The 27,613-nt window shown below is 40.7% G+C and overlaps 1 protein-coding gene across 4 annotated transcripts in view; it reads left to right on the forward strand.

Moving 5' to 3' along the window:
- The window catches only part of SPAG9 (sperm associated antigen 9), a 110,991-nt gene that overhangs the window by 78,039 nt on the left and 5,339 nt on the right, over positions 1–27,613 (forward strand). For 2 of the 4 annotated variants that reach the window (XM_053930493.2, XM_053930495.1), the window contains 20 exons: positions 799–951; positions 1,453–1,504; positions 3,689–3,819; positions 5,665–5,721; positions 6,777–6,950; positions 7,982–8,111; positions 8,841–8,930; positions 9,161–9,328; positions 9,771–9,942; positions 10,231–10,449; positions 10,735–10,930; positions 12,248–12,373; positions 13,616–13,696; positions 14,375–14,442; positions 16,850–16,998; positions 18,019–18,190; positions 19,183–19,296; positions 20,572–20,610; positions 21,526–21,702; positions 24,475–24,624. In XM_053930493.2, the coding sequence (XP_053786468.1) occupies positions 799–951; positions 1,453–1,504; positions 3,689–3,819; positions 5,665–5,721; positions 6,777–6,950; positions 7,982–8,111; positions 8,841–8,930; positions 9,161–9,328; positions 9,771–9,942; positions 10,231–10,449; positions 10,735–10,930; positions 12,248–12,373; positions 13,616–13,696; positions 14,375–14,442; positions 16,850–16,998; positions 18,019–18,190; positions 19,183–19,296; positions 20,572–20,610; positions 21,526–21,702; positions 24,475–24,624 (2,618 nt within the window). The remainder of the gene's footprint in view (positions 1–798; positions 952–1,452; positions 1,505–3,688; positions 3,820–5,664; positions 5,722–6,776; positions 6,951–7,981; positions 8,112–8,840; positions 8,931–9,160; positions 9,329–9,770; positions 9,943–10,230; positions 10,450–10,734; positions 10,931–12,247; positions 12,374–13,615; positions 13,697–14,374; positions 14,443–16,849; positions 16,999–18,018; positions 18,191–19,182; positions 19,297–20,571; positions 20,611–21,525; positions 21,703–24,474; positions 24,625–27,613) is intronic. The other 2 variants (XM_053930494.2, XM_053930496.1) reach the window with 1 other exon arrangement.

Consider the following 27,613-nt stretch of genomic DNA (forward strand, 5'->3'; position numbering starts at 1 on the left):
TCCCTTTCTCTGTGTGTGGGCTCATGCACATCCACACACACACACATACAGACAGAGACAAGCAAATAGGTCACAGGACCTAATTTCGCAGGTGAGTAGTTTTCGTTGCTCAGGTGTGCACAGATATTCTTTCCACTTTTAAGTATTAATGTTCTGGATGTGTCCTATACGTGCTTTGCTCTTTCCTGAGGATGTCTGTCTTCTCACCTCTTTTCCTGGAGTTTCTTTTATTGCTGCAAAAATGTTTTGCTCTATACCCAGCCCACCTCTTCAGAGTTCCCAGCATCGTTGTAGGTTCCCAGGTACAGTTAGTGTGGTCTTAGGCTCTTAAACACGGTGGAGTCTTGCTCAGTGGAGCAGGTTCTAAGTCATCTGGAAAACGTCAGGGTGCGCTATGAACTTGTTGTGTCAGAGCAACTTTGGAACATTTGTGTACATCCAAAACAGAATGTGTCTGTAATGAGGTTGTATGCCCACTGTACCCAAAAGAAATTAGATCTTAGATTTTTTCCTAGTTCAGACATTTTTCTCAATTATTAAAGTTAAATATAAGGATTAATTTTACTTTATAGATTAGGGAATATCTTCAGAACTTATTAACAGTAGAACTCTTATGGAGGCTATCAGACAGTTGATTTGTTTCTTTTTCACTTTATCTACAAGTAACATCAGGTAGAATGCCTTTGAAGTATTCAGTTATTCAGCTTTATGATTGTATATTTAGTCTACAAGAGAATAAGCTGAAAGATGGAAAGAATATCTATTTGTAATGACGCACTTCAAATATGTGTTTCTTAGAAATGCTTTGAATGTAGTGAAGAATGATTTGATAGCAAAAGTGGATGAACTGACCTGTGAGAAAGATGTGCTGCAAGGGGAGCTGGAGGCTGTGAAGCAAGCCAAACTGAAGTTAGAGGAAAAGAACAAAGAACTGGAGGAAGAGCTGAGGAAGTAAGTTCTCACTGTGCTACTCTAACTAAAGCTGTCTTCGCCCGTGAGCCTCCAAGGGTGTAAGGAAAACCCCGAGACTGCTGCTGTCAGCCCTCCCCAACCACAGAGGGCCAAGAGCTGCCTGCAGTGGGCTAAAGTGCACATCCGATTGCCTCTGCTGTGAGCACGCTCCTCCGTTTACTGAACATCAGCACTTTTTGTGTTGGTCGTGATGCGGAAAAAGTTAGAGGAACTGTTCACATATTGCTAATAAGGAAATTAGAAGCATTCAGTATTGTCTATCACCCAGCCATCCTTAATACCTGTTTTGTTTTGTTTTTTCCTAGTACAGTGGTGTGATTTTCCTAGTACATTCCCCTAAATGAAGGCAGCTAAATAAAGGCTCTATTTGGAAACAGGAAAATAATTATTTAGTGGTGGTTAAATTTTTTTGCCTACTCTTTCATTCTTTGAAAAGATGAACTCAACTCATATAACATGCTTTGTTTTTCTCCCTGCTAGAGCTCGTGCAGAAGCTGAAGATGCAAGGCAAAAAGCAAAAGATGATGATGATGTAGGTTTACCGTTTTGGACTCATTTTCTTGCCTTATGATATTTTGATTTGGGGGTGGAAGTCTTGCTAATTAAGCTTTGGATAAAGTATTATAAAGATTTTTTTCAAAAGTCAGAAGACACATTTGTGGGCAGGAATAGGATAGCTTATGCCCCCACGTGGTGTTTAAATGCAGACACGCTCTCAGGGCGTCTCCTGTGGTGTGCTTGTTTTCCCCTGGGGCTCTGCACTGAGCACGTTCAAGCCCTTGGACCAACTGGCACATATTTCCGGGTTTTTTAAAAATTTTTGTTTGGCGTCATATTTTGACTTAGAAATATGAAAACTAAATAACACGAATTGTTTAACAGCATTAAACGTAAAAAGATGAAGTCTAGCATGTAATACTAGGCCACTAGCACATAATGTTGTCAACATATTTCAATATGAACGAATAAATACAGTGTCACCTCAGAACTTACCATTAATTCATCCCGAATTCGTGACGAGTACCGAACGATGAAGCATTTTCTCTTGTGGGGCGGCGTTGTGGCTCATGGAACTCACAGCAAGTGCCGTGAGTCCCAGCAAGCGCCGAGTGCTGAAACTTTCTTTCCCATCAAAATGCATTGAGTACCGGGTTTGGTGAGCTGTGAGGCCGATGATTACCAGAGTATGACTGTATGAGCTAATTGCCAATATTATTAGCATGCTAGCTCTTCTTTTGGTAGCTAGGTTATCTTTCCTATAACGGGTGTTTGCTACTTAAGTATCAGTCTTGAGGGATATGGGTGTACTGAACAAAATGATTAATTGGTACCATTTCAATCTCTTATTTGTTTTTTAATATAATTTTGATATATAAAAATAAATATGTAATATAAATAAGTTATGAATAGTAACATTATAATAAATTAACATTATAAATCTACTACCAACCTGAGAAATAGAACATTTTCAAACATTGAAGCTACCTTGTGCTTCTCCCCACCAGAAGAATCTGCTGTCCTGTATTTATCATTTTCTCACCTTAAATAAAAATAGTTTTGTCATACCACATATATGTATGCATACAAAGATGATTTAATTTTCATCGTTTTTGCTTTTTATACTGTATTTAGTCTGGAAGACTTGCATCTTTTACTCAGTATTATGTTTTTGATATTCACCTGTGTTGTAGTTACTACAGGTCATTCACGTTCTCTGCTTTATAATATATCCCATTACATGAACATACTACAGTGTATGTATCTTTTCCTGTTCGTGGACGTTTCGGTTGTTTTCAGCTTTTTGCTTCCACACACAGTGCTGTCTGTATGAACACTGTGGTACAAGTCTCCTGTGTTGTCCAGGGTATTACCTAGTACTGGGATTTCTGTATGGCAGACGCCTTTAGTCATTTGTTGTTTGACTGTTATTTAAAGGAAAGGCCAAGTTCTGTGGCAGGACAAAGGACGAGGCTGCTCTGAGCCTCTTTCTTACTGTCCCAAGCCTTTCAGCTTTGATCCAAAATGTGCAGACTCCACTTGGCAAAACAAAAAAGCTTTCTAGTTAATCTGACCGTCCTCCTTTAGAAATCAGCAGTGAAAGGACGTTTATCGGAGCATGCCTTTTTGGGGTTTTACCACACTCTCATCACTTACTCTTCCTAACAAGAATTCTTTACTGCCGTCGTCTGCACCTTGTATTTCTGTTGGTGTTTTAGGGACTCTTAGGGTTGGGCACCTTGGTAACTGGCCAGTAAGTCTACACTTTCCTCTGGCCTTGGGGCAAGTGGATTGATGGTTTGAGATAAATGAAACCCTTTTAAAAGTAACTCCTAACTAATTTCTGAATGACTAGCAGTTGTTATAGAACATGAATTTAAATTGATATTGTTAGAACAACATTTCCAGGTGAGCATATTAAATGTATATAAAAAACAATTAACTTTTGGTTTTAGTTCAGAATCTGCACTGCTCTTTGTATTTCTCTTTATGTTCAAATATCTGTATTTATATTCAGAAATTAAATTGTCTACCTTCTTTTGGTCATAAGTAATTATTTAAATCTCAATCGATTTTATTTTTATAAGGTCATTTTAAAGTGACCCAATAGATTAAAACTTAAAGGACGTTTAAAACCTTAAAGATTTTGCTTAAGTCTGAGATAACACCAAAACAGATACGGACTCCCAGAGTGATCTGTAGTCTTCTTTTCATTTAGAGCGATATTCCCACAGCCCAGAGGAAGCGGTTCACTAGAGTGGAAATGGCCCGCGTTCTCATGGAGAGAAACCAGTACAAAGAGAGATTGATGGAGCTTCAGGAAGCTGTTCGATGGACAGAGATGATTCGGTTTGTATGAGGAGGACCTCTGGTGTTTTTCTATTATCGTTTCCTGGTTTTCGATACTTCTTCATTCAGAATTAGAGTCCTGCCTTTGGGGATCCAAGCCCCTTGCTCAGTTTCCTGGGAGAGACTTTCTGAAGTAACACTTGGAACTGGTAACAGAACTGCGATCAAAGCGGGTGCCTGCGGGGCCAGTAAAGGGCTCTTGGAGGGTGCTCCCACAACCTCCAAACACACTTGTAATAACTTAGGAATGGTGTTCATTTTTCAGAAGAAAATTGACACTACTTTTGCAGTAATATCAGGAAGATATAAGAATTTCATATGCCACATAGGAAACAGTCATTTTTACTCAGTGTCTTCCTGTAAAATGCTCTTGCTGGACTTCCTGTCCCTTTCTGACTAATTCATGCAGAACCCCACTTCCATTGAGATCTTTGTCAGTAAGATCTTAAGTCTCACCTCCAGTGCTGCCATCTAAGGGTCAGAGTCTCGGTAACAGTATGCCTTTAATTTAGGAAGAGCTCATGAGAAATTTGGACATTAGTTAACCCTTAACTTGTCCGTGTTTTTGAGTTTGGACTGTCACTTCAGGTTTACCAGTAATAGTACACACATACAAATTCTTTTACAGTTTGTGAACATGTTGTCTAAACCTCCAACAATTACTTCCTTGTGATTACATCAATTTAGCAGTGTATATATCCTTTACCAATGTTATACTAGAACTCTATAAAATATGTACAGTTTGCTAAAATTATAGTTGTGTATAGCTACCAAGAAGGAAGGAGATTAGTATCCTAATCTTTATTTATTGTGCAAAAAAAAAAACTAATGTCCTAAGAAATGTGTTCTTAACTCCAGCATTTAACGGATAGTAAATAAATAATGAATAAATAGTTTAAAAACTGAGGCTTATAGGTAGGCTCCACTTTTTATTGCTATTTTTAATTCTAGCAGCCAAGTGGTAGTCAATAAATGAAAATAAATGGTAGCTTACTTTTAACCTTTTCCATTGAATTAAAAGATGATGTAATTCAGTCTCTTTAAAAAAAGTGAAAGGGGAGCTCTCATAGTGGTGGCAGAACCCTTATGGTCTTACTGAATCAGTTTGGAATGCCTTATTATCTGGAATTCTGTTGAATTACCTATCAATCTAGTTTATCCCTTCTCTGGTCATCTTTTCAGTGATGGAAAAGTTTTAGTCCCATGAAAAATGACCTGAACAGTAAAATTACAAGCTACGTTGTGAGAGCTGGGAATACAGGCGATACAGGACTTTGTGCAAAAATAGGGATTTACAAGGCAATATGTTGATGAAAGGGAGAGAGGTAGAGCTTGCTCTTCAATAAAATATTTTAAATACTAACATTCAGCCCTGGCTAGTGTGGCTCAGTGCAGGCCTGCGAACTGAAAGGTCCCTGGTTCGATTCCCAGTCAGGGCACATGCCTGGGTCGCAGGCCAGGTCCTCAGTTGGAGGTGAGTGAAAGGCAACCAATTAATGTATCTCTTACACATCGATGTTTCTCTCCCTCTCTTTCTCCTTCCCTTCCCTCTCTCTAAACATAAATAAATAAAATCTTTAAAAAGAAAATTAACATTCAGGCACATGGGCTATCTCCCCAGCACAGGTAACCATCTTATCTCTATCAGATGGAGCTCTTTGAGGGAGAGATGGTGTTTTAGTTGTAGCCTTAGCAGACTGACTGACACGATAGGTCAGAGTAACAACTTAGTGAATTTAATTGTTGACGCTCCTTGCATCCCGTGAACTTCTTTGGCCTTGCTTCTTAGAAAGCTAGAACGCCTCACTGATAAGACAGTTTTTTCTTTTTCTTTTTTTAATGTAGAGCATCAAGAGAAAATCCAGCCATGCAGGAAAAAAAAAGGTCAAGCATCTGGCAGTTGTGAGTATCTTGAAGCACACGAAGACATTAGATGGCTCTTTGAGCCTTGATTATAGTCAAAATTTATTTTCAAGGATGATTTGATGCCTCCTCTCTTCCTCAGTTCCCTTCCTGCCTCCCTCCCTTTCTTAAATTTGGGATATAGAGCTAAACCGAACCTTTTCTTTTTTGATATGTAGTGTGCCGGCTCGGTAAGGCTGTTTTTGAGGACAAAAATGATGCTGTCGTAAGCTGCATCCTTTTAGTTATGCATTTGATGGAATGCTCTGATAAGTTAAATAGAATAACGGGGAATTACTCACAGAGTTGATAATTACTTGGATCCCTGTTAGTTACTAAGGACTTGCTCACTGGTTGTGTGATTGTAAGGAACTTTACAAAGCAAAGATTAGAGGTGCAGTGGTTGTGGGGTCTGAGTAGTATGTGTATGTCAGTTTTGGACTTGAACTGTGTTCATGCCAGAAGTATGTGTGTTTAGTGTGAATACTTACCGCCCCTTTTTGGTGAATCTACTATTTAATGAAAGTATTGATTTTTTTTTTTTTGAGTGAGCGTGAAAATACTTAAATTTATTTTAATAAGAAAATGTGTAAGATGTGTGTTAAAATGGTAATGTGTGTTCTTGTACTTTATTGTAGCTATTTTTAGAACTGGCGTACTAGGCTTCTGTTCAAACCATGCAGCCAAAACCTTGCTGTTTAACACTGCTCTTAACGTGACACCAAGTAGGACCTGGCTCAGAGGCCAGGCTTCATTTATTTCTTCATTGCAAGATGTTCCCGGTACTTCAGAGTTTCTTCCTTTCATTATGGGAATTGCTCATTAAAGAGCAGAGATCCTATGCTAAGAAACGGTTTCTCTTTCCTGAATGTCTGCTTTTGGCTGCATTTGGCTGTGAGTTACTGCTAAGGCTGCACTGTGTGGCTACAGAAAAACTTGTTTTGCCAGTTTCTAACTCAGTTGCCTTGTAAAAAGCACTCTGGAATTTGTGGGAAATTAGGGATTGTTCTTTACAGCATGCACAGACATATACACACTCACTTTTTTCATTTTAGTTTTAGCCGACTTTTCAGCTCCTCAAGTAACACTACTAAGAAACCTGAACCTCCTGTTAATCTGAAGTATAATGCACCCACCTCTCATGTTACTCCTTCTGTCAAGAAAAGAAGCAGCACCTTATCTCAGCTCCCTGGGGATAAGTCCAAAGCCTTTGACTTCCTTAGCGAAGAGTAAGTATTTTCCAGACTAGTGGTTATGCACTCAGTGAGTTAACGGTTCAGAGTATTCTTGTCACTTACCAGATCAGCTATAAGTGTTACTCTGTACATAAACTATTTCTATAACTTGGCTATCTTAAGTAAATTATTTGTAGTCAGTACCTTTTAGGAAAATTGTATTTCAGTTTTCATGAAGAGAAGGAATTTTTTTTAATGTGTCCTTTTTGCTGTTGTGACAACATTGATAAATATTAATAGATATATGGAAGGCTTATATAAACCTTTATCGTAAATCTTAGAACATTTCCTTTGGTGACAGAAGGACTTGATTTTTTATCCTGACTCTGTTTCTCATCAGGTACATGAACTTGGTACTTGAACCTCTCAGAAAAACTTGCAGTTTTTCTGCAAATGGAATGAGTGTAATAACCTACCTCAGAGGTGTTAGGATTAAATTACAGAGTATCTGTAAAGTGTCAGACACAGGTAGATTGTTAACTATCAGAAACATAGCAAGTCACATCACAAAAACGGTAATGGTCCAGAGAAAGATAAATTATTTTCACAGTATTTTACTTCACAGCTCTATAGCGTATTTGTCTTCTGAAACAAGTTAATGGGATCCAAGAGTTAACCTGTATTACCTTCCTAAGAAGTTACTGGTCTTATTTAGTGGTCTTTTCTACTTCTAGCACATTTCCTGGCATTAGAAAATTCTAAATATGTATTTTTTGAATGACCAAAAAAAGAAAATAAAAAGGAAGAAGCAATTTTTCCCTTTCATATAGCCAGAATCTGAAACCTGAGAGAAATTTGATGGCTGATTCGATATAGTAGGCTGCTTACTAACCTGTTAAAAGTTGGACACTGTATCTACTGCATAACTTAAGACCAGCTTTGGTATAACACTTTAAGGGAGAATCTTAGTCTGAAGTCAACTAATCTGAAATCATGTAATTTTTATGTTGTTATTTTTGGTGTTTTAAGGGGAGAGCTGCTGTTATATTTACTTAATTTAAAAAGGAAATTTCTTTTCCTTTTAGAACTGAAGCTAGTTTAGCCTCACGCAGAGAACAGAAGAGAGAACAGTACCGTCAGGTAAAGGCGCATGTTCAGAAGGAGGATGGTAGAGTGCAGGCTTTTGGCTGGAGCCTGCCTCAGAAGTACAAACAGGTAACGTGCGGACATGGTCAGAGCGTCTAGTGGGAAACGCAGGGGGACGGGAGTATGGCTGGGCATGAAGGAGTCAAAAGTCACACCCCAAACCCACTCATTTCAGGCTAGACAGAATTGGCGTCCATTTGGAGACGTGTTGATGGAAGTGGGTTTCGGGCTACCTCCCACAGCTCTAGAGCCCGAAAGAAACTCCTAAGTCCGGAGGGGTCAACAGGAGGTGGTCAAGTGCGTGGAACATGAAGTATCCACCTCTGTTTTAGTATTTGAAGATTTCATTTTTTTTTTTAATAAAAAGCATCTGTTTAAAAGTTTTATTAAGAGGCCATTGGCATGGAACCTTAAAAACTGTTGACTTAATACTCAGTTTAGGTCTTCAGGAACTTTACCTGTGTATTCCACATTCTCTATTACCGAGACTCGGCAGCACATCCATTAATTCTGTTTCTCTCTCTCCCCCTCTCTCCCCCTCTCCTCACACGCATACACCCTCCCACTCCCACTCCCACACATGTGAATGTCTTCTGAGACCCCATAGCATGTTGTTTAGTTTCTCTGATTGCTTCTTGGTTTTCTCATTTTTCAAGTAAGAATGACAGAATTAACTTGAACTTGACTTCGAAGAGAAAATATGCAGCAGCAGTGCTTGCCCGTATCTCAGCGGTTCTGTTCAGTTCACTTTGGATGAGGCCAACCCATGTGTCTTTCTCTCCCCTCTCCCATTATTAGGTAACCAATGGTCAAGGGGAAAATAAAATGAAAAATTTACCTGTGCCTGTCTATCTCAGACCTCTAGATGAAAAAGATACTTCAATGAAGGTAAATTTATTTTGAAGTTAAAGAAGTTACTCCCTAAAATCTGGGTGGACTTTTTTGTAAGCCAAAAATGTTAAATTCTACTTTTGTGGGTCAGATTATTTATTTTGTAGTTAAATATTACGTTAAATATTAAAGACCTGCACTTATAATCATTAGACTATTAAAGAAAATGTGAAGAATTCTAAACATTTTTAGAAAGTAACTTAACACTCTTTTTCTTACCCTAAAAGCTGTGGTGTGCTGTTGGAGTCAATTTATCTGGTGGGAAGACCAGAGACGGCGGTTCTGTTGTAGGAGCAAGTGTGTTTTACAAGGATGTTGCTGGGTTGGATACAGAAGGCAGCAAACAGCGCAGTGCATCTCAGAGTAGTCTAGACAAACTAGATCAGGAGCTGAAGGTAAGTGTGCGCGAGAACGCTTGCCCTCCTGGGGCCTGAGACTGTTGGTTTAGTTCTTTGGTCCAAAGCTGATTTCTGGGTTCAACTTCTAATTGGGATTACTGTGCCCTTGCTTACTCCTCACCCTTTCTCTCTTTTAAAAATCAGTTGCATTGAGGTATATTTTATATAAAATAAATTTTATACCTGAAATGTGTACAATTAAGAGTTTTGACTCATATATGTACCTGTGTAACAACTGTCACAGTCAATATACAGAACATTTTTGTCACTGATACGCTTTAAGTGCTAGTTTTTAGACTGCTAATTAATGTTGTATTTTTGGCCTTCCCAATAATCTGGAAATAAACTTAGTATTGCCCTTGGCTGTAATAGCACAGCTTTATGACTCTTGGCACATGGTTCGTTTTAAACATTCATTTTCTTTACTCTGCCTATGCAGGAACAGCAGAAGGAGTTAAAAAATCAAGAAGAATTATCTAGTCTAGTCTGGATCTGCACGAGCACTCACTCAGCTACAAAAGTTATCATTATTGATGCTGTCCAACCAGGCAACATCCTAGACAGTTTCACTGTTTGCAACTCTCACGTTCTGTGTATTGCGAGTGTGCCAGGTGAGAGTGAGCCGTGCCCCTCTCTCCCCACCGTCAGCACCTCCTTTGCGGGACCTAATCTGGTGACTGGAGATAGTTATACACTCCTGCATGGAGAGTGTGTTCTCTCTTAGGAGTTTATGTTCTAGTTGAGGAAGACCTGGGATGTCGTCCCGCAAAGCGAAAGGTTGCTGCTTGAAATAAGAGTCTTTATTTCAAACCTATAGTTGCTTTTATGGAGAAAATGCTATTATATGAGTTTAGCATTAAAAGAAAGGTTTGTTTACTTACTTACTTACTTATTTTTAGGAGCACGAGAAACAGACTACCCTGCAGGAGAAGAGCTTTCAGAACCTGGACAGGTAGACAAAGCATCTCTGTGTGGAAGCATGACGAGCAATAGCTCCACAGAGACAGACAGCCTGTTGGGAGGCATTACAGTGGTTGGTTGTTCCACGGAAGGTGTGACAGCAGCTGCCACTTCCCCTAGTACCAACGGTGCTTCTCCAGTGACGGAAAAACCACCAGGTACAGCTGTCCTCCCTACCTACCACTTTTACAGAGTCCGAGACTATTCCAGATGCCTCTTTATGGACTTAATTTAGGTGTCAAAGTAACAAGAATGAAATAACCTACGGAAGATGCTGTAATGACTGTTAAATGAAGTCATGAATTCTCAATTCCATGTTATACTGCAGAGGAGGGAGGGGGTAGGTGTAGTGGAATTCTGTAGTGAGGATTCGTGTGAGGAAGTTATTGGGAGAAAAGTTCAAACTCAAAATGGTAAGCATGTTTTATTTATTTATTTTTTAGAAAAGGAAGCAGACAGTAGTGAGATTGATGAAAATGTTCCAACAGCAGAAGAAGCAACTGAAGCCACAGAAGGCAACGCGGGGTCAGCTGAAGACAGCGTGGACACCTCCCAGAGCGGCGTGTACACAGAGCACGTCTTCACAGATCCTTTGGGAGTTCAGATCCCAGAAGACCTCTCGCCAGTGTATCAGTCCAGGTACACAAGTGGGCCAGCAACTTAGGAGCCCAGATAAGGGCGCACACAAAAGGAACCAAAATAGCCTCAAACAGTGAAAATATTCCCACTAATTGGCATTGTTGTGGCAGACATAGATGCTATTACTTATTCCTGCTATGTCTTCATTTATTCTTCCTTCTTCATCCTCTCTCTGGCTCTCTTTTCCTTCCAACTTAAGAAAAAGTCTTCTCTATAAAGTATATTGGTCAAAATCTTCCCGGTCATTTTCTCCTCTAGTATGACTTTTTTTCCCGATTATTGTACTCACTGACTTCCATTCTATGAGCAACCCTTGATATTTTCATCTCCACCCCTACTCTCACTCCTGCTCTAGTTGTCAGTGAAATGGGCCATTGTTTCAGTTTCCCACGCGGGCTTGAATGACCTTTCTGAATTTAGTTTTCTAGCAAATGCTTTATTAGAAAACTGTTTCAGGCTCTTGCTTTAAAAGGTTGTCTAATCTAGGCCCATTTATTGAATTCTTTAATTTTCTTTGCCTACTCTCGGTCTTAATTAAAAGCTGATAGGGGTATGTCTAAACTGGATTTTTTTTCTTAAGGTTTTATTTATTTTTAGAGAGGGGGAGGGAGGGAGGAAGAGAGGGAGAGAAACATGGATCAGTGGCCTCTCGTGCCCACCCTGACCAGGGACTGCGCCCACAGCTCTGGCACGTGCCCTGCCCCCACGTCCACGCGGCAGCCTTCAGGGTGAAACTGGGTTCTTCTTAAAATTTATTATTTTTCCTCTTATTGTATAGAACAACAAAGTGTCTTCATATTTAATTATGAATATAAGAGTGAAATCATCTTTTTAGAATTGGTACATTTACTTGTCTGTGTTGAATGTGATAACGCAGTTATATTTCTTTATTATATGGACCAATCTAAAAGAAAAGGTGAATTCATTAATTTATTTTAGTAAATTTTTTATATTTTGCCCTCCTTTGTGTATGTGTGTAGTTTTAAAACAGACCATCCCTTCATCTTTTCTCCTTTAGGAAGAAGCTCATAAAATTCCAAAGGACTGTGTGAGAGAGCCATAATTTAGTCTAGATATGTTACCTGCTGTGTTTCGTTTCTGTTTCTTAACTCCCTTAGCTGCAGCTTGGTCCTCCTAGTGTGTTAATGTCCCTCTGGTACAATTGTTGAAATATTTAATGTAAGCATTTAACTTTGGCTTTTCTGGAATTTTAGTGTTTGCTCTTTTTTCTAAATTGTAAACCAAAATATAGAAATGACCAATTCCTGAAAAATGAGCATACTGTAATTTTTTTCCCTATCATCCTACCTTCTCCAGTAATGACTCAGACGTGTATAAAGACCAAATATCAGTATTGCCGAACGAACAGGACCTGGTGAGGGAAGAAGCCCAGAAAATGAGTAGCCTTTTACCCACTATGTGGCTTGGGGCTCAGAATGGCTGGTAGGTGGCAACTCTTTTCATATTAGAGTATCATTAGTCTTTTTTACCTTTGCTTTTGAAATCAGAAGATAAGTAGAGTGTGGTATAAATATAAACAAAAAGTTTACATTAAAGCAAAGAATTTTATATACACACAAGTTTAAGGTTATATTGCAATTACCTTATAAACTAGACTTGCTTTGGTTCTGAATGGTAAGCCATATGTTTCTCTGTCACAGTGTTCCTTTTATATACTAGTGTTGGAAGAAGAGGTTAATAAAATTTTAAAATCTGGGTGATCCAGAAATAGAAGATCGCATAGAGACAGAGAATTATTGATGCAAACATAGAAGGCTTATACAGGCTAGAGCATGTTCAGGAAATACCAAGGGTTATGCATTTGGCTCCAGGAAGACCCAAATCCAAACATTAACTTTTCAGTAGAGTTACTAGGAAAATCAGAACAGATCAATGTGAAAGCTTAGGAGGTGACGACAAACATTATTACATGGTTTGTTCACTTTCTAGCAGTGTGGGAGCCTTATAAAATTGTACACTTCCAAACGGTAAGCAAGGTCACTAGGGTATCTTTTCCATAGGGGTCTAATGCTATAAAGCGAAGAAGGGAGGGCAGGCTTTTCCACGAAGGAGCAGATAGGAAGTGCCATACAATCTCCAGCAACTTCTCAGCTGCGCTGTTGTGGTGCAGTAGCCGCCACTGCATTGGCAGGATGTAGCGGGTTAGTGGGGCTGTGCTCCAGCAAAACGTCATTTATGGGCGCCGCCAGGGCTCTGTGTCCTTACAGGTCTCATGTGTCATGAAATACTCTGGTTTTTTCCAACCATGTAAAAACCATCATTTTTAGCTTGCAGATAGTACTAAGACGGGAGAAGGGCTGAAGGTGTCCTGTAGGCCACAGTTTCCCTCTGCCTGATGTAAGCCATTTGTGGTCACAAAGGTGTAATTCAGTCTGGTAGAAAAGTAAGATAATTTTTGAAGAAGGATTTTAGCCAAGGATTCTGAAGTGTGGGTAACCTGAAACCAACTGACCCTGCATTATTCTAGTCTGGCTTTTTGTTCTTCATATGTTTCTGTTTGCTTAAGCAGCTTATTTCTCTGCCTTAGACCTACCTGCACTCTCATTGTTTTCTTTTCCTAAAACACTTGTTACTTTCCTTGCAAAGGAACTTTGCGGTCGTTATTAGATACAAGCAGTGACTTGACGTTCTCTATGCCTCACCAGTCTGATTTTGTTCTTGCAGTTTGTATGTCCATTCGTCTGTAGCCCAGTGGAGGAAATGTCTCCATTGTATTAAACTGAAAGATTCAATTCTCAGTATTGTGTAAGTTTTACTTTAGAAATTCTTCCTTTAAACAATGTATTTTGGTATAAACTAGATTTTAAGGCTATTAAAGCTGACATGTACTTCATGGCTAAATAAGTTTCCAGGGTTTTGTTTTGTTTGTTTACCTTCACAGAATTAGAGAAGTTGAGTAAGATTGGCACTCTGACTAGAAAGTTAGAAGAAAAACCTGCCAGGTCGATAGCTCACCATACTGTGAGTTCTTCAGCATTCTGGGGAGAAAACCAATTAATACCTGTTAATATATATCTGTTTTGGAGTATCCTTTGTACTCTGTGAATATGACGATTAAGGCATTTACTAGTCCTTTTTCTCTATCAAAAATCAGGTTGTGTCTTAAGTCACAGAGCTGCCTCTGTTAGTTCCTGGAGGTGTGCGTGTCTGGTCTGTGGACCCTGTGCCAACAGCCTGTGATGAGGGGGGTGTGTGCCAGAGAGCGAGCACCTGGGTTACCACACGTGCTGTCTATTAGTTCAGCTGGCGTTTTTATAGCGTGACCTGCTCAGTGAAAAAAAGAGTGTGTTCCTTTAGGTTCTGACTTAAGCTCCTCATCTGTCATGTCCGGCCCTCTTGAGAGCCCCTAAACTAGTTCAGTATCACATGGTCCCTCCTGTATTCCCGAACGGAGAGCTCTGACACCCTCTCTCCTGTCTGCAGACATGTGAAAGGAATTGTGTTAGTGGCCCTGGCTGATGGCACCCTCGCAATCTTTCACAGAGGAGTCGGTGAGTTGTGATGAGTACATAACCTGCCCTGGTTTGTTGCTTCACGAAAGCACTTTCAAGCAGATTGGTTTCTTATGTCTTATTTTTATTTTTAAATAGCAGATTAAAAAAATTTATGTACTTTTGGGTTGGGGGGAAGAGAAAGAATGGGAGACAAACATCAGTGTGAGAGAGATGCATGATCTGTTGCCTCTCACAAACCTCCAACTGGGGACCTGGCCTGCAACCCAGGCTTGTGCCTTGGCTGGAATCGAACCGGCCCTTTCCATTTGCAGACTAGCGTTCAGTCCACTGAGCCACACAGCCAGGGCTGGTTTCTTACGTTTTAAAGAAATGATGCTTAGGGGAGAGAGAATAAAGGTTTAAACTGAGCGCTGACAATGTGCAACAGCAGGAAACGAGTGAGTGCCTGCCGGGAGGTGTAGACGTCAGTAGTAGACGCAGTGGGGATAAGCTTACTGTGACAGGCAAGCAGTTGGTCATTTCACGGTCCTCTTCTACAATGTGACATAGAGGTGCTGGCTTTTCACTCATATACCTACTCAGTTGGAAGAAATTTAGTGAGGGGACATGTTTTCTTTTTTCCAGTATTTAAAAAACAGTTGCATCCACTTGCATTTGGTTGAATATTTAAAAATAACTTTTAATTGGGTTTAGGTTTAATCATTTTTATATCATGTTGTTTATATTCTTCTCTGCCCTGGATTTTTTTTTTTTTAAGATTTTATATATTTATTTTTGGAGAGAGTGGGGAAGGAAGGGAGAAAGAAAGGGAGAGAAATATCAGTGTAAGAGAAACATCAACTGGTTGCCTCTCACACATGCCCCAGTGGTGGGGCTGAACCTGCAACCTAATAAGCATGTGCTTTGCCCTGGAATGGAACTGGCGACCCTTCGTTTTGTGGAAGGATGCCCAACCAACTGAACCACATCGGTCAGGGCTGTTATTTCCCTTTAGAACCAGTGTGTCTACATCTACAGACGGAGGGGTGGTGGTGTCAGAAAACCTGCCTTGAGTGAATTGAATTAAGGGAATTGAGCATGTAGCACTTCATACCTCTCTGGTACATGTATCAACCCCAGATGATACTTCATTTCCTACCTACTAGATGACTAGGTCAGGGAAATATTATAAAACTGTAGATATACTAAATTCGGCTTTTAGCAAGGCTTTTTCCCAAGTCTCATGTCCTTTTGGGCTTGGAAAATGTGAGGTAGGTGAGAGTGCTTCAGTAGCTTTATAACTAACTGACTGGTAGCTAGAGGATTCTGGTTAGTGACTGCATGAAGAAAGAGTGGACGGCCTCTGTTCAAGCCCTTCACAGACTTGGGTTTTAACCCTCACAGAATTTAGGAGGGGACTCTGTTCTCATCCTCATTTTATAGATGAGGGAACTGAGGCAGAGTGTTTTAGTCACTCGGCTAGTAAATGGAAGAGCCTAGAAAAAAGGGAATAGTAAATAGTAAATGTTTTGGTAAACTAAATCCAAAATTCTATTGATAGCAAGACCAAGTAAAGTACATTTAATTTTTAAAAATGTTAAGTTCAGAATGCATGTGGGTTCAGAAGAGTAAGATGGAGGAGACCTGTCTGAAGAGTGAGACTTCTTAAGGGCCGACTACGAACTCAGTGTGCCGTGGTTAACATCTAAGTCTCATAGAAATGAGTGTCCAGAGTAGGGCTCCGCTCTGCTGGTGACTACATTAGATGGGCCTGGGCAAAGGAGAGTTAGGATAAAGGGTCCGTTAACGTGTGCCAAGAATGCTTGGTAGAAAGGAGAAGATGGGGCAGTCATAAAGGAGTTGGACTGCACTTATTCTGTTTCCACTGGGCAAAACCTTAGACGCATAAATCAGTGATTACATACAAGGAGGCGGGCTTTAGCTAGGCGTGGGGGTATTTTTCTGACAGTTACAGCTGCTTTGTGAGGCGGCATGTTTTCTTTCCCTGGAACTGTTCAAGCAAAGCAAGCTTCCAGTGGCTGCTTCTCATTTGTCCTCTGTCATCACCAAAATCATAGTACACACGGTTCCTGAAGTTGCCCTTGACTTCTACCCAAGAAAAAATATCAAAATGCAAGTGAGTAAGACAGATTATCCCCCAAATAATTTAATCCCTTCTAATTCTTAAATGTTATTATAAATAACTTACAACTGATTTATCATGTCACTGCTGTTGAGACTGTGTGGGTCCAGGTCCTGGATGGCAGGTTAGAGGTCTCCTCCAACTTCGCAGTTTATAGGATGAGAGAACTTAATTTCTACAAATAAAAGATTAACTGAGTACGTAGTGTTTGGGGGTGCTTCATGAATCAATTTAATTGCACACCCTGATAGAATCTTGCCTGTGTTAAAGTTCAGTAAAAGGTGGTATACATTAACTAATAATTTATTTCTTGTTTGAAAGACGGGCAGTGGGATTTGTCAAACTATCACCTGCTGGACCTCGGACGGCCTCACCACTCCATCCGATGCATGACCGTGGTGCATGACAAAGTCTGGTGTGGCTACCGGAACAAAATCTACGTGGTTCAGCCGAAGGCCATGAAAATAGAGGCAAGTTACCCACGTTTTCTCTGCTTAATGAATTTGTTGTTCCTGAAGATCCTAAGACTAACTATTTTCAGCTTCTTTCGAAACTGTTTTCTGAATCTGTCTGTGTATTTTAGGGTACTTCAGTGATATATTGATGACATCTTGCTACTGTTGACTTTGAGGGTGGGAAGCATTTTTTTTCCTTTTTTTTTTTTTTTTTTTAAGGAAGAGGATTAACACACAAATGTTTAAGTATCCATAATGTCTCAATATCCATAGATGCATACATGCATTGTTTGAGTATGTGGTTCTTGACTTGTTTAATTTTATGTATGGGTTATGGCGAAAGAGAATTCCCGTCTCTGCCATCCCACATATATTCATGCAAACCCACATGTGTGTCAAAGACTGAGAAATAAGATTGCAGTAGTATTCATCATGAAAACAAAAACCTCTTAGTATTGCTTTCTTTTAAAAAAGCTTTGCAACAATTCTCTTTTTTTTTTTTTTTTTTAAATAAAACTTAAAGCAGGAAAATTTTAAGGGGAAAGGTCTCCTTTCATCCCAAATCTCACTCCTTTTCCTAAAAGTCCCAAAGTTAACCATTTGGTGTTTATTTTTCCGATCTGTTTCTTGCATCCAACACATACATACACACATATGCGCAATGCAGGTTTCTTTTTGTTCAATTACAAACAGGATCTTACTTCATGTATTACTCTGCATCTCAAAAAAAACTTGAGATCAAATACAGTCTTTTTGTTGAATGCTGACACATAGCATGGATGTGCCAGGATTGCTTCCGTAAGTCGATGACCTGTACAGTTAAAAATGAGCATCCTTTAGTTCTTTGTTCTTCATTTTGTTTTGCAATCTGGGATAGAAGCTATTGTGTACAGAGGGATGATCATATTTAGAGAACACTAGTTAAACTCCTCTTTTAATACACATTCTGCCAAATTTGGGTGCAGATTAGCACTGTTTTTAAACACAAACTCCTACATAATAAAAGTAACATTGTGGTTGAACAATCTTCTCCAGAAATCATTTGATGCACATCCCAGGAAGGAGAGCCAGGTGCGGCAGCTTGCGTGGGTAGGTGATGGTGTGTGGGTCTCCATTCGTCTGGACTCCACGCTCCGTCTCTATCATGCACACACTTACCAACATCTGCAGGATGTGGACATTGAGCCTTATGTAAGCAAAATGTTAGGTAAGCTTCCAGATCACTTTATTTTTGTCAATTAAAGGAAATGTTTTATTTTTAAATGTTCTCAAATGCTGGGCAGAGCCAATGAATCAGTTGCCCGAGGAATGGTGAGCTCTTATCACTAGAAGTGTCAGACAGATACTTCATCTACCCTGTGGGGCACTGTCAACTCTGCCTCCAAAGATATCTCACATCAGTTACTTCTTTATCTCTACCGTCCCCAGTACCAGGCCACCATCCTTTCCTGCCTGGATAACCATGAGTCTCCCTGTTTCCACTCCCGTCTCTTCTCTGCATAGTAACCCATGTGCAAGCGTCACCACTCACTACTTCCACTTACGTAAATCCAGCCACTTTTGGAACATTACTGTCTTTAGGTGAGGGGACATTTTGTGACATGACTAAAGGAATTTAAGTGGCCTGGACCACTCTCCTCACTCTGTTCTACCCATACAGACCCACACTCTCACTGATCCAAACTCAGCAAGTTCCTTCCTATTTCAGGGCCCTCACACGTACTGTATCCTCTGCCCAAGAAGTTCTTGGTCCCTGTTTACTTGGCTTTCAGACCATAGCTTACATGTCACAGCCAGAGGGGACCTTTTCTTACCTCCCAGTTTGATTTAGGCAAGACAAAACTCTTTCAGCTTATAAATTGAAAGGACATTTGACTTCCTGTTTTAGTAAACTCTGCTTTTACTGAGGGTTTTTGGTTTTTGCAGCTCTGTAATTAAATCCTGTGTCATATTACCTGAGCCACCATATCTTCCTTCTAAATGATCGTGTAATGCCAGCCACGTTTAGAATTTTCTTTTCCCGTTACCCATAGGTGATAAAGCCAAGTGAGAGTTTGCTTTGATATGTCCCTTCAGGGAACGGTCAAGTGGTTCTGGTCACATTTTCCCTGTTTTATTAACCTGCTGCTCTGAGGGGCCGGTGATCTAAAACATCACCTGCTCTAGTTTCTCAATGAAATGTCTCCCCCTGCTGTACAGGTACTGGAAAACTGGGCTTCTCTTTTGTGAGGATCACAGCTCTCATGGTGTCTTGCAATCGCTTGTGGGTGGGGACAGGAAATGGTGTCATTATCTCCATCCCACTGACAGAAAGTAAGTATGTTTTCTCCTGGCTGTCGCAGTGCAGGTGGGCGAGTGGAGGGAACGCTCCGGTCCGGGATTCGGGCGGAAGGGGTTGTCGTAGTATTGGCAGCTCTGGTAGCTCAGAGCACGAAGCTGGTGGCAAAGGCCTAACCACTGTCCCTCACTCTTCCTGTGAAACTTGTGAACTGTAGCAAATACCATTCCCCTTGTATCGGGACCAGTATTTATAACGAAAAGCTCTTCTTTCTGAGAAGCTGTTTTTCAGTTCAGGAGTAGCAGCCCTGTTTCCTCGGCGCTGTACTACAGCAGCATTCAGCAGCCCCAGCCAGCAGCCCCCCTGGTTTTCACATTCTCCCTGGCAGTTTAGGGTATCCCATTTGGCTTACTCAAGGTTTATAAAAAGGCACGGGAGAAGTTTCTCAGGAGGTCAGCAAGCCCTCCTTATGCAGGAGACAAGTCATCCAGCCTGTATTTGAAAAGAATATGAACAAAATGTACATTGTATATTTTTTATATTATGTTCCATTATTATTTTTGTGAACAAAATATGCATTGTATGTTTCTTACATTATGTTCCATTACATTGACCATTCATTAAATAAGTGTTTTTGTGTTGCAAGATTCACGGGCAGGCAGTGGTTTGAAAACAGGTGCCCTGAGTCCATAGAATGAGTTAGTAGACACCTCAGAATCGTCTTACCCTTTTTCAGGGGAAAGGAAGGAGGAGTGGCAGGTGGTGTGTCTGGAGCCTTTAAGGAACCTAACTTCTTAATCACTATAAGTCTGCGTGTTTAGACCACTTGCACCCTGAGAGACCCTAGGATATCCCCAGAGTTCGTGCCAACTCTCTAATAGAGAGTTCCGTTTCAGCATCGCTGTTTTGAACAGGGTTTCTTTCCGTGTGTGCCCTGACAAAGCAAGCGCTTGAGCTAAAGCCGACCCTGCACAGGGTTTCTTCCATGTAAGAGGGAGGGGAATGTTAGCATTTAGGAAATGCTCTCCATTAATTAAGTTCTTATTACACCATGAAGCACTGAAATTGCTTTTTGATTAAGCAGAACAAAATCACGTTAATCAAAAATTGTGCTTTTCGAGCAGTGAAATTCTAGAGAGAGACTTTGGTAAGAACCTTGAGTATTACTTGGTATTATACCAGGTGGAATTTGGTTAGGAGCTTTGGGCGCCAGGCTGCCAGCTGGAAGACGCCGCGGGCACTGGCTCATAGTAACCCTTCTCCCCTGTCGCGCACCTCTCCATGCCCCCTTTCCTCCTCTCTCACTTCAGCGGTAATCCTCCACCAGGGACGTTTACTGGGGCTGAGGGGTAAGTGCGGATCCTGAACCAGCTCTTCCTCCTGGCTTCTGACAGCCACTGTGAGGCTGTTCTCACGTCTCTAGATCCCTCTGAATGTTCCTAAATGTCATCCACTCGCAGCCACTGCATCGCAGCAGGTGTTTTTTGTTTCGTTTTTGATGTCTGTTACATGGCCACCAACCCACTGCGGCAGCTTAGTCTGCTTATCATCTTTCGTTGCAGCTGACCTTTCTTTCAGACTTTTTTCCCTGCCAATAAAAACACGAAACATCTCTTTAAAACTGTCATTAATCTACATTGTTTACTCTTGTTACCAATCACGTTTCTTTCATTCACTTACTGGCCCATGGAATGGGGATGTTTTGTGAGTCTGGTCATTCTAAAATAATCCAGCCAATCATTGGTCTGGTGTAAATAAAAGTTACCCTATGATAGTGGCTGGATCCTTTTAAGCAGTTTTTTTTACCACTCCCCTCAAGGGAGATGTTCTTACCACAGGGGAGACAAATCAGAAGATAAAGTATAAAAATTTTATTTAAAAATATGCCCATTTCCTTTATACTATGTAACTGGTTAGTTTTCTAAAATGAGGATTAAAAAACAAAACAAAACAGACATACCTAAGATTCAAATGTTTTCTTTTGTTAACTAAAATGATTTTTTAAAATTAACAGATGTGTTTAAAAAATAAGCTTAGTTATTGCTAGACTGGCAAAATCCCCTACTCCATTTACTGAGGTACTTAAAAATAACTAGCATGCTGTGTATCTTTTTTTCCAGCTTTGTCTTGATTTGGCATTGCCGCCTTCGTTTTACCTCGACTGGCTGTAGCTTTTAGATAATATCATAAGGATTAACCAGTAACCTCTTGCATCATCACTAATTTCTAGAGAAAATATTTGGTATTTAATTTTTCTGTTGTAGCAAATAAAACCTCAGGAGCACCAGGAAATCGTCCTGGAAGTGTGATTCGGGTATATGGTGATGAAAACAGCGATAAAGTGACCCCAGGGACATTTATACCCTATTGTTCGATGGCACACGCACAGCTTTGCTTCCATGGGCATCGGGATGCTGTGAAATTCTTTGTGGCAGTCCCAGGTAGGTTAGATTCAGAAGTTGTATGCCATTGTCTGTCTTTTGTCCCTTGGTTCCACTCAAATGCTAAGTACTGGAATTACAGATGATTTCACTATAATATGTGGAGAATTCTGTAATAGAGGTGGGAATAAATTGCCATAGGGTTATCTGAATGAAATTGTTTTGGAATCTCTCCTCCACCTCCCAAAACAAACTTCTTGATTTTTATTTAAGAAACCTGCCTACGTTTGAAAGGCAATGGTATTATTTTGTCACCACAGAATACCAAAAATTGTCTTGGCTTAATAAGGGAGAAGGAAGCCCCTGTCACCTGGGCTTTGTGCAGGAAGACTCGAAGAACGTGCTCCGGCACCTTTACCAGTGCCGCAGGGAGGGCCTGGGCGTCGGGGCCTCTGCGTCACTGCCTGCCTGTTACTTTGAACCAGTCGCCTAACCTCTGAGACTCACTTCCTCGTTTCCTTAAGTGGACATGGTATCTGCTCTCTGCCGACCTCATTTGTCATGAAAATTAATGAAAGTGCTTTGGGGGCTATTAAGTACCATCTAGAGATGAAAGGTGGTTGTAGTGATGTCCATGAAAAAGATTGGTCGGTTGAGAATACTAAAATGATGTTACTGACCATCTGTAATCAGGACCCGTTTTGAAATTTCCCCCATAAGAGGCAAGTTAGTTGCCACACCAACCAACTGTGTAATATTGGACATAGTAGTTTCTCAGTGTATTAGTTAGGGTTCTTCAAAGAAACAGAACTACTGGGGCTGGGTGGGAGGGAGGGGATAAAGAGGAGGGAGGGGGGAAGAGGTGGGGGAGGAGCAAGGGGAGACTTATTTATTTGTTTGTTTGTTTGTTTTAAGGAATTGGCTCATGTGATGGTGAAGGCTGGCTTATCAGAAATCTGCAGGGCAGGCTGGCAGACTGGGGACCCAGGAAAGAGTCAATATTGCAGCTTGAATGCAAAAGCTGTCTAGAGGCAGAGTTCCCTCTTCCTCCTGGGGCTATTTTTTTCTCTTAAGATCAACAACTGATTGGATGAGGCCTACTCACTGTATGGAGAGTAATCCAGTTTACTCCAAGTCCACTGATTTACATGTTAACCATACTTTCACAGCAATATCTCGACTGGAATTTGACCAAATACCTTGGCACCATAGCATAGCCGAGTTGACACAATAATCGCACTTATCTTCCCGAGGGTGTCCCAAAGATTAGGTGATCGGTGTATGTAGTGCAGGGCTGGCGCGTGGTGCCTGGCTGCTCCGTGTTCCCAGCAGCAGGGTAATGACCTTCCTGAAGCACACGTCTTGCACATCTGTGTAGTTATTCCTTTAGGATAAGTTCCCAAATACGGAACTGCTGGTAACAGTGTGTTCTTGCTTTCTTAAAGAAAAAATATGTCATGGAGTCCCCTCCGAGTCTCCTTTATATCCCCCCGGTTTCATTGCCTTGCCTTCTCCATCTGTAACCGTTATCCTGCCCATGTGTTTATACTTCTACTACATGAGACATAGTCTGTATAAACAATATATAGTATTTTTGTGCTTTTGAATTTAATTTAAATGTTACAGTACGTGTGTATTCTTTTGCAAGTTCCTTCTCATTTTTGAGATTTGTTAAGTTTATACATAAAAATCTAGTACATTCAATGAACTGTGTTCTAATATCTGAATAAACGTGTTCCATTCTTCTATTGATGGACCTCTAGGATCCCCCTGTCCCCATATTAAAAATAATACTGCAGGAGACCTTGTAGACATGGGAAGGACTTTCCTATTGGGTATGAATCTAGAAGGAGAGTTGGCAACATTGTTTGTTGACCAGTTGGCCCTAAGCGTAAACCATTCAGGTTGGCATTACTATCATACTTCTGTGTTCTTGCTTCTGTGGCCAAACCAGCTGGTCTGCTAACAGTTTTCTCTAGCAGGCCTGATTTCCTCCAGAGTGTAATTGAGTAATGCATGAATGGGACACTGTGGGAATAAATCCAACTGTCCTACCCACTTTCAACATAAATTAATTTTTAAAAGTGTGTCACGTCATAGGACTATGTCCTGCTGTGTCCTAGAAGCATGGTCTGTGCAGTTTGACCAAAGGACAGTAGATTCTGGCAAGAAAAAACAAGTACCCCACCGCCAAAGGTTTCTAAAAGGGATGTCTTAGAGATTATAGTGTGATTGATATTCGAAGGTTTCTCTCCTTACCGTTCCATGCTCAAGGGTTGTACCTTAGAACTTAAACTTCAGAGCAAATGACACAGTAAATTTACCAGTAATTTTATTTGTATAATCTAAATTAAAAATAAGACATACTTTTCTTCAATATGAGAGGAAAACCGTGGATTTGAAACATAAATATCAATTAGGAATACCCAAACTCATAAGGCTCGAGGTGAAGACTTTCCTTAGTCTTTTACACAAATGCACATGTAGCCTCTCAGGGGAGGGGCCTTTCCGTTGTCCCTCAGAGCCAACGGTGCAGGTTGTACCAGTCTGAAGCAGGCAGCTGAGGCCAGCCTGGCCAAACACAGATGTCGTGCTGGATTTGGGGCCTGTGTCTGCTTTGGTATAAAACAGCTTCATTTAGATTTTCAGATTGCACTCTTATGACCTTCATAGATGTTTTCTGATCATGCAGAGGCATCTAGCATCCCCAGTACTTTGGTTGTATTAGGATACGCTTACTTTTTTGTTCAACTTTGTGAAAATATTCAGAAAAAAACAAGTCTCCCCACCCCAATCAGTGATAAGTAATATGACTTGTTCCTGTATGAATAGGTCAAGTTGTCAGCCCACAAAGTGGCCCTAGTGGCACAGATCTGACGGGTGACAAGGCAGGGCCGTCTGCACAGGAGCCTGGCAGCCAAACGCCCTTGAAGTCTATGCTGGTCATCAGTGGAGGCGAGGGCTACATTGACTTCCGAATGGGTAAGTCGGGGGTTCCGGGAGCTCGGTCTCCGCCGCGCTCTGTGACTTGGGTTTTCACCTAGAGGAAACAAGAAACCACTTTAATAAGTGATTTCTAAGAGGTTTTCTTTAAATTCCTTACTTGGAAAAGGACTTGATATATTTTTTCCTTCTTTTCTTCTTTATTCCTTCCTTTCTTTGTTTTGTTTATTATTTAGTATCTGTATACTGAAATGTATGCGTTTTGTCTGAAGGAGCTTTAGAAAATGGCAGGTTTTGGTCATATATTGAGTTATATGTGAAGAGCACATGATGAGGTCAGAAGATCTTGGGCATTCACCCTCCCAGAACCTCAGTTTTCTCACCTGCAGAATAGAGAAATAAAAATACTTTATAAAGTGTTGTTTTCATTTGTTCATTTTCTCACCTTAATCAGCATTAACCACGTGCCTGCCAGCCTTAATCTTGAGACCGAAAGTGTCCCTCCCGCAGTCAGAGAGCAGTGCAGAGAGAGTGTTAACAAATGGCGGGTTGGAGGCGCTCTGATGGAGGAGGACAGGGAAGGGAGTCCGAAGTGGTGCTTGAGGTGACTCAACACGGAATAATGTTAGTCTAAAGAATTGGGTTAACGCCCTGGTCAGTGTGGCTCAATTGTTTGGAACACCCTCCCGTGGCAAAGAGGTTGTAGGTTCAATTCCCTAGGTTGTGGGAACATGCCTAGGTTGTGGGTTCAATCCTCGGTGTGGGTGCATACAGGAGGCAACCAGTTGATGCTTTTCTATTGCATCGATGTTTCTCCCTCACTCTGTCTCTAAAAAGCAGTGAAAAAAATGTCCTTGGGTGAGTATTTTTTTAAAAAAAAGAAGAAGAAGAAGAATTGGGTTAGGGAATGGAATGGGCGTCCTGGGGAGATTGGCATTCCTTGACCAAAGATTTGGAAATGTGAAGCCACCTTAATTAAAGAAAAACTTTTAAAATGACTACAGCGTGGAGCAGAAGCAAGTACAAATTTGACCAGAGATAAATCCAGAAAGGGCGGGGAGGGGGGGCTGGATTATGGAAGGCCTTTGTATACCTAATTGAGTAGTTTGTATTTTTATCTTTAAAGCAAAGGAGAACTGGTGGAGGCCTTAACAGAAGAGCGGTGTGATGAGACGTGTGTGACTAAAGCAGGATGTGGGCAAAGAGGGAGTGACCCATTTATGGAGAGGTGACTGTCAGAAGAAGCAGATCTGGAGGGAAGGAAAGAGGGGTTTGGTGTTGGACGGGGTGACCTTGAAGAGCGCGGGAGTTGGGAGTTGTCTAGGTAGAAGGTGTGCACCGGGCTTTTGGGTGTAAGAGTTCTAGATCTCAGGAAGGAGGCGTGGGGGACTGTCGGCCTGCAGTGGTACTGAAAGCCACAGGAGTTGGTGAGTTCACCAAAGGAGACTATGTCAGGGCTAAAAGAAGAGGTTCTGGGGTAGAACCCTGCCTTCATAATTTAAAGAATCATTAGCGCTTATGAAGGGATCTTCCCAAGAAGGAATGGCCAAAGAGGTATGAAGAAAACACAGAACAGGTGTTGGTGAAAGTCTAGTGCTTTGTAAACTGTAAAGCACTGTGATATAAATTTATTTATTTACATAAGTGAAGGAATCCTTTGGACTGGCCTAAAATTTACAGTGATTCAGAAAGTTCATAAACATAAAGCTTTAAGGATATAATGTTGTAGATCAGTGATAGGTGCTTTTTAGTTATGAATACTATAAAAAGTATAAAATTTAGGGTCGCGTAAATGATGGTGTGCTGTATGTTACTAGTATAAACTAGAATATCCCATTCAGAAAGGCTTATTGACACATTTTTAAGGTGGGTGTTAAGTTTAGGAATTGCATCTGGTGACATTAGCAAGAGTGGAGTCACTTGGAGGTGTTTTAAATAATCGACGATTGGTGCAGAATTCCTTTTAAAGAGGGACTTCACTCGGCTGGGGTGGCTACTGGAGCTTTCTCTGGACTGCGATGTGGCAGTTGGAACCATACAAAATATCTTATGTTAATAAAATCTCTATGTGGTTCTTCCATTTCCATTAAAATCTTCTAACACTATGGATTCTGGAAATAGCATAAAAATTGCTGTATCAGGTTTGGCAGTATCTCTATGTAATCCAGCCTGAAAAACAGACTTGTCTTAAAGCTTAAGTAAATTTCAATAGTAAATTTTTTAAATTTCAATTTGATCTTTTTTGTTCTTCTCCTTTTTCATTTCCCATAATATATTAACAATGAGAAACGGATCCCAACAATCCAATATTTTTTAAAAGATATCTTCAATTCTTTTTTTTTTTTTTTGAAGATTTTTATTCATTTTCAGGTAGAGGAGTAGGGAGGGAGAAAGAGAGCGAGAGAAACATCAGTGTGAGAGAAACATCAATCTGTTGCCTCTCATGTGCCCCAACTGGGGACCGAACCCACAAATCAGGCATATGCGCTGACTGGGAATCGATCTGGCGACCTTTTGCTCTGTGGAGTGACGCGCAACCAACTGAGCCACACTGGTCAGGGCAACAGTTCCATGTTTTTAATGAATTAATTAAGTAGGATGTAGAGGCCTTAGGAAACAGGGTAATTTTATTTCTTTTTATTTTTTTAATTACATGTTATTGATTGTGCTATTGCATTTGCCCTGATTTTTCCCCCTTTGTCCCCCTCCACCCAGCACCCCCCACTCCCTCAGGCATTCCCCCCACCATTGTTCAGGTCCATGGGTCCTGCGTGTAAGTCCTTTGGCTACTCCATTCCCATACTGTACTTTACATCCCCATGGCTCTTGTGTGACTACCTATTGGTACTTAATCCCCTCGCCTCTTCACCCGTTCTCCGCCTCCCCCTTCCCCTCCCATCCGGCAACCTTCTGGTAACTAATTTCTTTTCTTTTGCTTTTAAGAGTCTCTCTTTAACATTTGCCTTTTTAATAATGATGTGTCTTAGACTGGGCCTCTTTGCATCCATCATAATTGGGACTCTCTGCG

Source organism: Desmodus rotundus, chromosome 9 (assembly GCF_022682495.2).
Source record: "Desmodus rotundus isolate HL8 chromosome 9, HLdesRot8A.1, whole genome shotgun sequence".
NCBI classification, from domain to species: domain Eukaryota; kingdom Metazoa; phylum Chordata; class Mammalia; order Chiroptera; family Phyllostomidae; genus Desmodus; species Desmodus rotundus.